This window comes from Sorex fumeus, unplaced genomic scaffold (genome assembly GCF_029834395.1).
Source record: "Sorex fumeus unplaced genomic scaffold, SorFum_2.1 ptg000044l, whole genome shotgun sequence".
Lineage (NCBI taxonomy): Eukaryota > Metazoa > Chordata > Mammalia > Eulipotyphla > Soricidae > Sorex > Sorex fumeus.
In genome coordinates this window covers 4,537,992-4,553,036 of record NW_026606101.1, presented here as the reverse complement: position 1 = coordinate 4,553,036, position 15,045 = coordinate 4,537,992, and the positions used below count along the sequence as shown (strand labels likewise).

Here is a 15,045-nt window from a genome sequence, read left to right as displayed (position 1 = left end):
GAAGCAACCTAAATCTCTGGCACAGGACCTGGCACCTATAGGAGGTCCATCCAGAGCAGTCCAACTTTGATTCACCATCTACCTATCAAAGGGATCTGTACCTAGTGTCACAAGGCAGTTGGTGACAATTTGGGATTGGCATCTAAATTTTTATTCGTTATTTATTTATTATTTATTTATTTGGGTCATGTCCTGTGATGCTCAGGGGCTTCTCCTGGCTCTGTATTCAGGGATCACTTCTGGAGGTGCTGGCATGGATGGAAGTAGGGTTGGACCGCATGCAAGGTTAAGTTCTTGTGACCCTATCTCTTTGGCCCCACCTCAGAATTCTTAAATTGCAGGGCTGGACTTTTTATCCATAGTGGCTGTATCCTAAGAGTCATTGGGGTGGGGCATTCCTTAGAGGAGGAAGCATAAACCCCAAAATGAATGTTAAGAGTTGGATGTTGTGTCTGTAGGAATTGGATAATGTTGAAGGAGTTGCTCCATCCTGGGAGTTTGTTTCCTCATCTGTAAAACTGGGAAATGGACTGTGGATGTGTGGACTCAATAAAATTTCTCCTGGCCCTAAATTCTTAGCAGGTCAGAAATGACCAGACCCTTCACTGGGTTATCACCAACATCTCGACTTCTCCCCATCCCATGTATTACAGGCCAGGACTATTTTAAGGGATTATTGTTCTTCTAAAACAAAAAACTTACCTGCCCACTCTTTAGTTAGCAGATAGGATATGTAAAAGGCCTTCTGAATTCTGCTGTTTCTGACTTTCAGACCAGCTGCCCACCCACCCACATGCCACAGGATCCTCAGGAGGCAAAAGCAAGCTGCGAAGAGCCATCCCACTACTAACCCCTGTAGAGGGGGAAGTGGAAACAGAGCAGAAGGGAGATCATAGCCCAAGCCCTAAAGAATGCCAAGGAGTAGAGGAGGAAGAGCAGTGGCGAGGGGCGGATGTGGCCGAGATGGGGAGCATAATGAGAAGAAAGAAGTGGCTTTTAGATGTATCAGCATGAAGGATGCAGTATACTGACCCATTCCCTGCAGCTGGAATGAGGAAGTGACCTTGATGGAGCAGGGAGAAGAGAACAGGAGGGAAGAGACAGCCTGCGCGTGTGTCTTTCAAGTGGGGCAACAAAGTAGGGACAAGAGAATCATTTTTGTTTGCTAGTTTTATCTTTATAGGGCCAAGGGCTCACAGTATGTTCAGATGCTGAGGGGAATAAGCCGGCAGGGAGAAGGAGGCTTAGTTTTCAAGTGGGGGAGGGAAAACGAGATCAGGCTCATGGAGATCTTGCTTTGCAAGGCACTGGGATTGCCCTGGGAAGGGCAGAAGTCACTTTTCTCTTATCTGAGGCTGAGTCCTAAGAAACAGAGGAGAATCTGGCCTGGCATCCCAAACAGCTCTTTGGTATGGCCCAGCCCGATCATGGAGAGAACAAGAAGAAGGTGGGAGAGCCCAGCAGGATGGTAGCTTTCCTGTGCTGTGAAGAGGACCATTCACTGAGTATGGCTTTTATTTCCTTCAACGACATGAGATGACTTCGTCAATGAGAATGAGGGTGGAGAAAGGGATGAGAGAATTGGAAGGAAAAGAACCTTCCTGCAATGTGACATAGGAGTGAGGATTTCTCCCTTGCAGGTTGCTGGGAAAGTGAGAGATGGGACAGGAGGCACTGGGCACCATGCACGGGGCAGGTGTGCCATGCCTACACCCTCTCTCCAGGGTTCAGCAGGAGGGGCTTACCCGGCCCACTTCCACGAGGTTGGTGACCATGACGATGCTGGCTGAGTTCTCCTGCCAGATCATTCTCCAAAAGTCCTTTACGGTCTCCTGCATTGGACCTGCCAAACAGAGACAGCATCAGGTTCAAAGATGTTAGGAGCAGGAAGTAGCACCTTGTACTTGTGAGGTGTCCATATAGGTGAGACAGTGGGAGACTAAGCAATCCCCACTCAGATATGGCTGAAGCAAGGCTTAAAGCCTGGGAAGTTAGCATGCAGGTGATCAATGGCAGGTTTAAATTTCCATGACAGTGTAAATTTCCTACCCCTCTTGGAAATCATGGTGACTTTCCCCATTTTCTCTGCTATCTTCCTCCTCTGGCTCTACTCTTCTAACCCACCTTCCTACCTGGTCCACACTATGAATTAAAAATAGAGATTAAGGGAGTTTTCAGAAACTGGACTCCAGAGCCTCAATGAAAGGAAGAAAATGGATAGGGAGGGTGGAAGTCCAAGGTCAGAGATGCTACTAGGAGCCTACAGCTAAGACCATATATAGGAGATATCTAATTTTGAGTTTGGCAGAAACTGTGGCATTCAACTGGAGCCCCCCAAAAAGGAGCGGAAAAATAAAAGATAAGACATGAGTGATACGATCTGAGAGGCCAAAGCAATTTCACTGGAAATTTCTATCAAAACTTTTACATTGATATCTTTCTTATTTTAAAAATTATAAAATATAAGCATACATATATTTTGTATTTGATACAAAAATCTGAATTCCTTTTTTCTGTACATATATATTATATACACACATACATTTATGTACATAGGTGTACATGCATGCACTTACTATAGAGATCATCATACCTATTACAAGCATTTCCTACACCCTTAAAATTTCTTACCAAGCATGTTATTTTCCCCCTAGCTGCATGATTTCCTATCATATGAATCCATCACACTTTATTTAATTAACCTACGAATTGTTAGGACATTTAAGACCCATAGGTTACACTGAATAGTGTCTATAAATATGCCACTCTCTATACTGCCACAGGGCTTTCTTGCTGAGGGTTTGAAAGTTTGGGACATTTTCAAGGCTCTGTAACTTATGAACACTCTATTTTTCTGGAAAGTGCCTGCTTCTCTCTTCCAGGTACCTTCCCACTGGGGTGATAAGGCGCCACCCAGCTCCATCTATAGATGAGTTATAGATGGATGGTGCATTCCTGGGGTTGATGAGTTTTGTGTTGCCCTGCAGGCAGGTGTCCAACTCTCCTGACTACTTTCCAGGAGGGACATCTTTTTCTCTGCTCTCCCAGATTCCACTCCCCACCTCCTTTCCCCACATCTGGGGGTGACTTCACCTTCTCTCCCAAAATAATAACTCAGTCATCCCCAGGACCCTTGGAGACTCTCCTGCCCATGTCCTGTGTGACTTCTACACTGGTAGAAGCTCATTTCCCTCCTCCAGTGATAAGCATGCCTCATCATAAAGGAAAAGGAGTCACTTACCTTGAGTTGCAATGTAGTGCCGAGGACGATGGTACCCCTGGAGAACAGGGAAAAGGCACAGTGAAGGATCTGTAGGCAAAGCTTGCAAACAGCCTAATATTACTAATGCTTCTTTCTAAGACTAGGTTTCCTCATAGGCAAGTGGGAAGACTATTAGACAACTTACAGAAAGGGGCAAGGATTCAATGAGACAATGCATGTAAAGTGCTAACTCTTACTGATTATTAGTTACCAGGAAGCTTTCCAAATAGATTAAACCGGCAGCAAATACTGGGGAGGGGGGGCTCACTTATACCCATGAATTCAGTCTTTCATGGGTTATCAATCACTGAAAAAGTCTTCCCTGAGACACAACTGAGTGTAGAGAACTGGGCTGGGCTCTGGAGGGCACCTCAGAGAGAGTGTTTTATCCGGGCATTAATGTTGAATAGAAAAAGTCAGTTGGGAGAGCTGTTCCACTGCCTTTCTGCATAGACAATAAAATCGGGGTGGGCAAATAGGATCCTGAGTCAGTCTGACCTGGAGACTGTCAAAGCAACTTCCTGTTTCAAAGGCCAGATTATGATTTCCTTGTTCTATTTTTCATGTATTCCTACAGACTCTGCTGTGGCTTGGTGCCCCACAATCATGATCACTGGGCAAGAGGAAGATACCCTTTTCTTTTTCATGGCATGATCTGGAGGACCCCTTTTCCTGCAGCAGTGAGGAAGCCTGTCAGATCAAGGAGAAGTTTATGGTTGGGGGACAGATCTCTATTTACTTCCAAACACTCAACATAATGTGCCCGTATTAAATGAGTAAGTGAGTCAATGAATGGATAAATGGACAAATAAAGCAATACTGATTCCAGTTGTAGGGGATGTGGGTTTTAGAGTTCTTTGACAGTCCTGATATCCACTTTTCTCTGCTGTTAACTATCCCAGGAGAAAACAAACCTGCAGCTGGAAGAATACCTATTTGGTTGGTGAAATATTTTCTTTCCAGTTCACGGAAACAGGCTGTTTCAGGCACTCTCCTTCAGGAATTAATCTGGAGTTGCAGTCTGTGTGGTTTATGGTAAACTAGTTATGGTGTCACTCAAGTTGCAGATTCATTTTCTGATTTGAAGACTAATTCCTGAGTCCTCTGTGCATTTCTCTGTCTCAGTCTTCCCCTTGCTCTAAAAATATTTAGTATGTATCTTATCATTGTTGGACATAGCCTAGAGATATCTAGGATGAGAGCATTTACCCAAGATAATGTCATGCCATGACCAGAATGGTCACCTGTACCAGCTGGGAATCAACAGCTTCTCCTAAGGTCTCTAAGGTCTGTGAGTGCTCTTATCTTCTTAGCGAATCAGTTTCTCAAGGACAAACTCTAGTTCCTAAGTTTAAAGAAACATTCCCATAGAAGCTGGCACAGTTCAAATGCATGATAGATTAGGTATTGTAAAACCAACCATAGGGCAGCAGAGCATGGCAGCTATATGTGCAGCCTCTGGATCTAACTACCTTGGTGGGAATCCTGGCTTTGTCCTTCAGATACTGTGTAGTTTGGTTCTTAAACTTGCTATAACCCTTTTTTTCTTTGTAAAATAGGAAGGATGATATTTACATCAGAGCATTATTGGCAGGGCCATAGGCAATGGCATGAATTAACACAGGACAGCTACATGCCAGGCATAATGGTGAGATTTATTATAGATGTCTTTGTTATCAATAGAATTTTATTGTTTTATCGATCAGCTATCATGACTTAAGTCTAAGCTGTCCGCTAGAGAGTTTCAAAGGCCACAATTCCTTCAATTTTCTCTGCTGTTTTGTATTATGCTGTAGCTGAAGACCTTTCTTAGACACGAGAAGGGGAAGGAAGGGGAGAGTCAGGAAGAGTTATCAGTTTCCCCAGACCTGATGAATAATTATCCAGCTTGTAGGAAAAATTGGATTCTGGGAATTTTCCTCAGTAGGTCTGGAAACAGAAGAAAGTTTCTTAGAGTAGAGAAAAACTCTCTATCATCCCTGTGCTACTCATTATAGTGATCATCCTCCCTTATCCGTTATAGCACCAACCACTGTCTGACTCCCTGCCTCACACGTATCCCACAGCCTGTCTGCATCTGGCCATACTGATAGACCTTGACATATGAAGTTACTTTTCCAATTAAAGTCTGTGAAAGTGCCTCATTGCCTACATGATGATGTTCAAATATTTTAGCTCTGGACTCATCATCTGTCTTCATCCTTGTCCTCTCAACCCTCCCTAGCCCCTAGTGCCTATGTCCCAACATTTCACCAGGCTTTAAAGAAGAGATCCTTCTGGAGGTTATAGGGGTTCACATACCTAATGAACACATAGTATGGTTTGCAATCACCTTTTTGTGTGTATTTTTCCTATGGGGACATGCGCCATGCCATCCACAATTGGGTGCCACTTTCACCAAAGACTGGTTGGTGGTAATTATAAAAGAATATATCTTTGAGCTCTATACATCTATCAAGTCATAGGTATGCTGTGTTCATTGTGTAGGCCTTCAGATAACTGGGGAATAGGATGCAATCATAAAATTATGTGACCCTGCTGCTGGGAAGGAAGCTAGAGATCATTTTAAGATTATATCTTGTTCAACATAACCCCCAAACTGAAAACTATATGAGAGGTCACTAAAGTTAAAAGTATATTTGAATGTTTGGGCTTTTGGGGGGTGAGGTGTTGGGGTCACACCTGGTGATGCTCAAGGCTGATTCCTGGCTCTGTGCTCAGATATCACTCAAGCTGGTACTTAGGGAACCATATGCAGCTCTAGGGATCAAACAGATATCAGCTGTGTACAAGGAAAGTAGTAACTATCTGTACTGTACTCTCTTTGGATCCTCAAATATTTTTAATGCTAATAATAAAACAGAACTCATCAAACATTTCTCTTATCTAAAAAGTATATTTAGGTTGTCTTCCTAAACAACAGTATCACAAATTGGTTTTTAACTAAATAGACATTTTTCTAGAAAACAGGGTTTTGTGAAAATGTATGCGTTTGGAAGAACTTTTTAATGGAAGTTAAAACCTTCTTAATTCTAATTTATACATAATATGCTTGAGCGGGCCCAGTAACGTCTCCATTGGAGACTTTGTTGTTACTATGTCTGGCACATCGAATACGTCACGGGGAGCTTGCCAGGCTCTGCCGTGCAGGCGAGATACTCTCGGTAGCTTGCCGGGCTCTCTGAAAGGGGCGGAGGAATCGAACTCAGGTCAGGCATGTTGGCCGCTTGTAAGACAGATGGCCTACTGCTGTGCTATAATATTAAATGGTCAAATAACTAAGAACAAAAAAATCGAAGAACTTATGTGTTAAGACATGCACTTAGGATTGGAGAGATACTTCAAACACCTGAGTGTTTGCTTTGCAGCTGGGAGTCTTGGGTTCCCAATACTGCATAGTCCCCTGAGCATAGAGCCAGATCTACACGTGGCCATTGCCAGATGTGGCTCCATTCCCAACCCCCAATTTTAAAACACATCAGTTAAATAAGTGGAATTGCATAGTGGGAACACCAATCCTGAGAGTTACAGAAATGATACATTTACTACTTATAAAAATCAATTTTCCTTATATTCTCCATAGAAAAGAATCTTTGCAATAATGTAGGGGCCATTCCATAATACGTGGGCTGTAAGATGAAAAGTTTGAGGAAACTGATTTGGAAGATTCCAGTATGTATGAAAATCAATTGGATGAAATTCAGAACAAGGCATTTCAATTGTGGATTCAGATACTTGAGTCTACTGTTTGCCCATTCACTGGTTCAACTGGTCATTCCATTTTCAATCAGTAGATATTACTTGGGCAGCTACTACTAAGTACAAAGAATTGAAGACAAAAGAGTAGACCAGAGGGATGACAGGTCTGCTTTTGGGTGAACAAATTGGTCTAAGGGTCACCAAAGGGGAGGATGTAAAATTCCCATTAGAAATTGACTCTGCCAAGGCAGTCAGGGAATGAATTGCACTTTGAGGTGGTGGGAATTGGAGTGAATTGCCTAGTCCGGACATCTCAACATCTATACCATTTCTTTCTCAGCTGAATGAGAACACAATGTGGCAGGACTCTCTGGGGTTTGCTCAAGGCTGTGCCCACAGTTCCAAGGAGTAAGCCTGGGCTCTCAACCTTAATACATCCTTATCAAATTAACATATGTATGGCTGCTTTAGCCTGGCTGTCCACACACTGCTTCTAAACAGAGACCATCTCTGGCCTCCTAGAATCCACAATCCCTACAGAGAAAGCATTCTAACCATGTGCTTCCTTAACCAGTGAAAGAAAATATACAGTTCAATTGGGGCTCCTCTGGCAATTTGACAAGAGATGCACAGGAAACTTCCTAACCTTAAAAGAACTTCAATTTCATGTAAGTCCCACCTACACAGCATGCAGAGTGACTGAACACCAGCACCAGGCCTGCCTCCATCTGTCTGTGAGCAATGGGAAAGAAGTTTGCATCCAAAAAGCATTTATCTCACTCTGCACTCATGCATCTGTTACTTACTGGGGACCCAGATACGACATTTATTTCCAGACTAGTAATTTATAACAGAGTCAAGTGGCCAATCCATTCTTGGGTGTGCAAACAAACCCGCCAGTGGGATGGATCAGACAGCAGTAGAGCCATGGCCTCTTGGGGACCAGATAGGACTGGCCGAGTGTCCCACTCATTATCCAAATGGAGTTGTTTTAATGGATCGTCAAGATCCAACTGTGGATAAATGATTGTAGTTCATGCATTTAAGCTCTCTGGAGAGTGGGGGAGATTCCAATTAGGGTAGAAATCAGGCAAAGGGGTAAGACCCTGGATAGCTGTATAGGGTCTAACTTGTCAGCGATTCCCAACAGATACACCCAGGAACATGAACTTTACTGAGGCATATAGATAGAAGGTTGACAGTTGATAGGGTACTCCATCCTCAGCTCCCATTCTGATAACACTGAACAGGTAGGTATGTGCTGGTGCTTGATATCTTCCCTGTCCCAGAGGTTAACCTTGATTCTCTATCAAAGGCTCCAGGTCTTTTTCATCATCATCCCTTTATTTACAGTTACTTCCTCCTCCCTTAGGTCTGAAGAAGAGAGTTCTCAGCTATCATTAGCCTGGTTATACTACACCCCACTCTGTTGGTTTCTCTTAATTTTGTTCAGACCCTTTTAAACGTTTCCTCTGTTATTCCCATTGAATAAGCCTCCATTTGCTTATGAGATTCTGACAGACTTATGTATTAATTATATTCCTATGGGATACCATTATTATCCCATATTACAGATAACAGAATGAGTATGTTTAAGCACAATCAAAGTAAGCAGAAGGGCCCAAATTCCACAGATACTACAGGACTGAATTTGTGACTTTGAGCTCCTAAGTCTTTGGTTTTCACCATGGAGATTCAGCATAAAGTCCAGCATGAGGTAGCAGAGGCTGGACAGTTTTTCTATAATTGATTTCTTAAAGACACAGGAAGAAGGTAGTGGTGTGTCTTAGGTAAGTAGAGAACTGGGTTTTAACTATGTGACTTTGAGCAAATTTCTTAACTTTGACCCTCTGTTTCTTATCCATAAGGTTCTACAGAACTGACTGTCATGATAGAACAGTATAGAAATGGGAGGTATTATTAGTATTGGCATTGCAAATATTCACTTGCACTTATGGCAATTTTATGTCATGCCTAAAACATACCAAGGTGTGTGTTGATGCTCAATAATGCTCACTCTACTCTGGGTTGAGCATTTGTCAAGCCAGTAACTTTTGCTGGAGATTATCACTCAGATAACAAATGCCAGATACTAAGACTCAGGTTGGCAGATCCCATGTGGGCGTGGCCTTCAGAGCTGCTACCTCCACTCAGGAGAGGTGGGAGAAGTCAATCTGCTTCTGCATGTGCAGACTGAGGCCCCATGGTGCAAGTTGGGTGTAGAAGTCCAAAAGAAAAAACTCTGGGCCAGGAACCATGTGGGACTATTTTCTGAACTTTCTGTCAGAGCCCAGATGTAAGGCCTCAGACTCTGCCATCTCTCTAGACCTTAGCTTCCCGAACAGGAAATGGGGGTGATGGTCCATCTTGGGTATATGAGAAGTCTCCATAAATAGACACTTAAAAAATACCATTGGGTCCAAGAGTGATTTGTGGTGGGGACACTGACTCTTCTTGCTTTGCTATTTTATAAAAGCCAACAGAGCATAGTGGGGGTGACCCCTTGATTCAGATACTTGCTCTTTCTGCCCTCAGATCTTAATACCATAATCCTGAGAAGTTACCCAACTCTGAAAGCCTCCACTTAGTCCTTTGGAAATGGGAAGCAATGGCACTTACCTTGTGAGGCTATACTTCTAGATAGGACAGTGCTGGTACACCAGAGGGGATCAATAACTCTTAGGTTACTATCAGCCCTTCTTGCCTGTTTGACTCATTTAAAACAGTACTGAGGTGTCACCTCCTATAGGAGGACCTTATTAACAACTGTGCCTTCTATCAAAGCTTGGTCTTTCCTGTGATTTCCGTAGACTTTGCTCTGAGACCTCTTTTTTTGGTCTCACTTCCTCACCAGACTGGAGTTTCCTTTATGGGCTGTAGTTCTAGCACACTGTGAAGGATATGTCCTGTGTTTTTGAAATGAGTTATTTTATAAACAAAGGAGATAGACTTAAGATTTGATGGGAGAATTCTTGTTCCAGGCTAGAGACAGGTTGTTCCAAATGGCCTTTCCTTTGAAAGGCCTCTATGGGCAATGATCATGTATAGCTTGACCTCACTTGAAGTTCTAGCTCCAGTTCCTGATCACATGTTTACACTCTGTTATCCAGAGTCCATCATGGAAAAGAGAAACACTCTTAAGAGTTTCAGGCAGAGGGAATTCAGTCTAGGCTGATTACACAGGTGATAGAGGAGTTGAAAGGCTAAACAGGAAGCAGTAGAACAACCTAGAACTGGGCAAAACCAGGGGCTTTGATTCCATGGAACTTGGTGGAAGGATACTGGAAAACAGAGGAGTTACCAGAGACAGGAGCTGGGACCTCAGGTCAAAGCTGGAGCTCTGGTGGACCTGCAGGGTGGAAACTGAAGACACCAATGGAAGGAAACCACTCAAGAGAGGATGGAAAGAGGAAAAATGTGCTGGCTTCTCCCTTCCTTTTACTGCCTACTCTTTAGTGCCTGCCCTGATGCATCAACATCAACTTTTACTCCTTTCTGAACTGTGTCTCTATGTGTGTGTGTGTGTGTGTGCGTGCACACACACACACACCTCGTACCTACAAGAAACAGACTGAATGAGAAATGGGCAAATGACAACATGAGACTCATTAGAAGTTTGTGTAACTAATGAATCATCTGGCTCAGACTAGTTTACAAGGAATGTGAAAGCATGCCACAAAACTTTACAGCTAGTCTTTGAATACACTTACAAATCTTAGAAAACAGAATGGATCTCTGACTGAGTTATCAAGGCCCTTGGGATTTGTAGCTGAGATTCTGAGCAGCCTGGCTTACGTGGGCCATGATGGGATGTACTATGATCACGTGCCCCTATGAAAACATTTCCATGGGCAATTATCTTGGCTCCTGCTGTATTTTGGTCCTTCCTCAATAGTCTCTGGAGTATCGAACCAGGCCTTCCCTAACTGGGGTCTTAATTCCAGGCTTTCCTCTGTCCTCTTTTACCTGCAGTGATAGCTAAAAGCATCATGAAGTTCACTTTAAAACTGGTTATTTCCATGATCAAAAACTTCCAGTATTTTTCTCTTGCGTACAGGAGAAAGCCCAGTTTCCTAGATCTGACCTGGAAATGATTCAATTCCAGTCTTATCTACACTATTCTCCTTGCATAGACTCTACTCCCCTCAAACTAAGCTCTTCTCTATTTTATGCTTCCAGCTGCTCCAGCTTGTTTTAGCTGTTCTCTCTAACCAAAGGCCCAGTTTCCTTCTCTTTGATTTAAAATTCCACCTGTGCTCAAAGATTTGGTTCATAACACATTTTTGCATTCCTGCTGGAAGAAGCAATTCCCCACCCTGCCCCCACCTCTGAATTCCTGCAGAATTTTATCTGAACTATTGAAACTTGGCACTTTCTAGCTTGCCCTGAAATCACTGATGTGCACAACCTATCTTCCTGCTAAGGTGTGCGAGGGCAGAGACCACGGTATTCTTAGCTTTTTGGTTTCCATGGCATCCAGACTTCAGGATGCACTTTACAATAGTTTGTCGGATGAATGATCATACCTTTCAATGAGTAAATGAATGGACAACAGAGACAGATATGGATGAATTAAGGGGTGACTGAACAAGACTGGCAATTGCCCCAGGGTCCCAAAGAGCAGCTTATTACAGCCAGCCTGAGAGATGATGTAGCTTCATGGACAAGAAATTTGGGTGACTCTATAGACCGCCTAAACAGGAGGAACCCAGACTTTCTGGTTATGTTTCAGAAGGGCCACTATCCATTAGGGAGTCTGGGACACAGCCACAGATCTTGAGTCTACTGCAGCCAATCCCAGAATCCAGTTTTCCAGTCCCATCAGGACCCTTACATCAATGTAGTTGGCGTTGATATAGTCAGAGTGTGGGTCTCCATCCAGCACCAGCAGCCTCACTCGGGAATGGTCATCTGCAGAAAATGCAGAAAACAAAGGTGTTGAGAGGCCTTTGGAAGAGGCGCCCGCACCCTCCCACTGATTAATCTTGCACCGAGGCAATGTGCTGCCTTTGTGTACAAAACCTCAAGCAATCCAGCCTGGCACTGCCTGCATTTACCCTCTGTCACTGATACACAGGTTGAAACTCACAGAGGTCACTGTGCTTTAAGAAGGACCTGAAGATGCTTCTTTGTTTTTTTGTGTTTTTTTTTTTAACTTCCCCATATTCAGATCCTGGTTTTGATTTTCCCTATGTGGATGAACAGCCTGCTGCTCTAGCTCTTAGTGATTTCATCATTAAAATGAGGCAAAGCAAGAGAGAACCCTATTAAATATACCCTGACCATGAGAATCTGAATGAATAAGCTGTAGGTCCATGCTTAATTAAAAAAGGCAAGCCTTTCTATTTTCCACAGGTGCACAAATTGCTTTTCTTTGGCTTCTTTGAGTATTGTTGCAAACAGATTGTCAGCCACCTATGGCTATCATTTCCAGTGAAGCTGCCTAAATCATGACAAAGGAGGTTATCAATAACTAAAGATTATGTTATGGACAATAGCACTTGAAACAGAATCCAGGCATAAATGAGATGTGTAGGCTTTACTTGTTTGCACCAAATTGTGCCAAATAAAAGACACTAAAGAAAATCCCGCACAGCAGAGGGATCGAGCTGATCCTTTGCCATTAGTTAATGAGTTCTGGGACACCGAGGGGGGGAGGGGAAGAATGCTAGATTGGGTCTGGTTGGGAGGAAGTTCTCAGTTTACTTTTCTGGACACTGGGTCCATATCACTGTATGCCTCTGCACCCCTTGGCCAGTATATGCTCCTCAATACCAGGGGAGAGTTTCCCAGCAAATGGGTGTGAGAGCCCTGGGTCTCTCCAAAGTTGAGGGTGGGTTAGCTCAGGTCCATTGGATGTCTATACTTATCCATGATATCACATCAATGACAACCCACTAGCACCCCAGAGAAAAACACCTCATGTACTCTGGTCTCTCTTCTATCCTCTGCTGTCACATGAGGCCTTGGCAGGGACAGGGACTCCATAAGGACTAAAAGCACAAATGGATCACCTCATTTGGCTGTTAAGAAGTATCTGTCCTACATGAGGAAATCAAGGCTCAACTAGACTTACTGGACAAATGTTCAGGAGATGGTGAAGATTTGGGACAAGGGGTTCTCTTAACATTGAATTCAAATACTCCTGTGGGATATCAGAAAGCGGTTCAAATGTACAGAGCAGAAGGAACAGATTGGGAGGAGCAGCAGCTGGAAGCCAAGAGTTAGGAATCCAAGAGTGGAGGGAGAAGTGGCTTGGGACTAAGCCCCCACAGAGAGACACTGAACCCTCCAGGCCCAAGGGTCAGAGGCAGAAGGCAGAAAGGGGGAATCTCTTAACTGCTAAAAAAGGCACCTGAGACTGGGAGAGAGGGATGGCAAGGCTTAGTATCTCTCCTTACTTTCTCCTTTAGTATCTCTCCCTACAGTATATGACATTGGCCAACAATAGTCAGAAGGTAGATAACAAGACAGAATTGCAGTTTGTAAGGGTCAGTTCATCATGATGAAGTTTAGCAGGAAAATGAAAGGGAGAGTCCAAACAGGGAGCAACCAGAAAGACTGGACAGTAATTAACAAATGGATTCACTTGCTTAAACATTGTTCACTACAAGCTGGGTCGGTAGTACAGGAAATAGAATGTTTGCCTTGAATGCAGCTAATTCTTTTCAATCCCTGTAACTACGTAGGGTCCCCTGAGTACTGCCAGGAATCACTCCTGGGCAGAGAACTGGGAATAGGCCCTGAACACCAGAGTGAGCTCTACTCCACACCCCAAAGCATATATTGTTCACTGGTCTTTGCCAGGTGTCAGGTTCTATGCCCATCATGAAGATGCACCATACTATTTCTTATTGTCATGGGGAAGAGTTCCAAGGAAAGTGACAGGAGGCAAAAGAAGATTATGAAGGAAGATAAGTTAAACTTCAAAAAGTTCACACAGGACCAGAGACAGTCGTATGTTCTCTCACCTGTTCACTCATCACAACAGCTCTGCTAGTTACAATCACAAAATGATGAACTCGTATTTACAGATGAAGCAGTTGGGGTTCAGAGAGGGTAAGCAAGTTTCCCGTCTTATGCAGCCTGTAAATGGCAAGATTAGGACTCTGTTGGACCCTGTGCACCTCTTGGTGCACATGATGTGATGTCCAGCACCTTTCAGAAAGTATTATTGGAGACTGTGCAAATGCTTAGTCCCAGCTTTAACCATAGCAAGCAGGACTTCCCGGTGGCCCTATACACCCCATGGAAATTCAGCTCCCAACTCTGAGCTCTAACTGTTAAGTCTTGTTCCCTGTGTTTTCATTCATTGGTTTCACTCATGATTTATGGATTCAAAGATCTCCTTATTTGTTGAGTTATGCTTGCCTCTGGGGAGTTGGAGCATGGGGCACAGAGATTCTGGCTTAAAATGTTGAAGGGAATTTTTTTTCCAGTATAAAAAGAAATTTAAAATCCAGAAGTGAAAACAATTAAAAATGGAACAAGAAGAAACACACTTAAGTTTTAAAAATTCACTAACCACCAAATGATGGTGTTTGCAACATTCCCTTTTCATTCACTTATTTGGAACATATGTATTGAGCACCTATTATCCTGCCAAAGAGACTGAGAAAGTGTTACCGCAGGAGTCTGTCCATAGGGCAGGGGACAAAGGCAACCTCAGGATCTAGAAGTGGAGGACATAGGCATTGTGGAGTGATGCAAATGAGGAATGGAGTGGGAGACTTGATAAGCAGACAATGTGGTAGTGTTTTTCTACTAGAGATAGCAGAGATCTGTAAAAAGGAAGTTCACTGAGGCAGCTGCAAAGCCTCCTGATCTTGAGCACAGAGTGTGAGGGAAAGGGTAAGGGAGGAAGATTAGGTAGATACTTGGTTACAGAGAGTTCTTCATGCCCTGCAATGGGACCCAGACACAAGGAACTATGCTGACTTTGTAATAAAAATACACTTTATTTTCTGAGACAGGGAAGTGGTGTTTTAGTACAAAGTGACCAAGGTCTATTCCCACATGATATAATCTGTGGCTGGTAGTATACACTTTTAATATATGATTTGAGGTACAGTGGTAGGTAATGT

At 43.4% G+C, this 15,045-nt stretch overlaps 1 protein-coding gene across 16 annotated transcripts in view; it reads right to left on the bottom strand.

Annotated features, from left to right (window-relative positions):
• The window catches only part of PTPRT (protein tyrosine phosphatase receptor type T), a 1,141,641-nt gene that overhangs the window by 31,551 nt on the left and 1,095,045 nt on the right, over positions 1–15,045 (bottom strand). For all 16 annotated transcript variants that reach the window (XM_056121254.1, XM_056121255.1, XM_056121260.1 and 13 more), the window contains 3 exons: positions 11,796–11,872; positions 3,242–3,278; positions 1,746–1,843 (listed from right to left, as the gene is read on the bottom strand). In XM_056121254.1, coding sequence (XP_055977229.1) covers positions 1,746–1,843; positions 3,242–3,278; positions 11,796–11,872 — 212 coding nt within the window. The remainder of the gene's footprint in view (positions 1–1,745; positions 1,844–3,241; positions 3,279–11,795; positions 11,873–15,045) is intronic.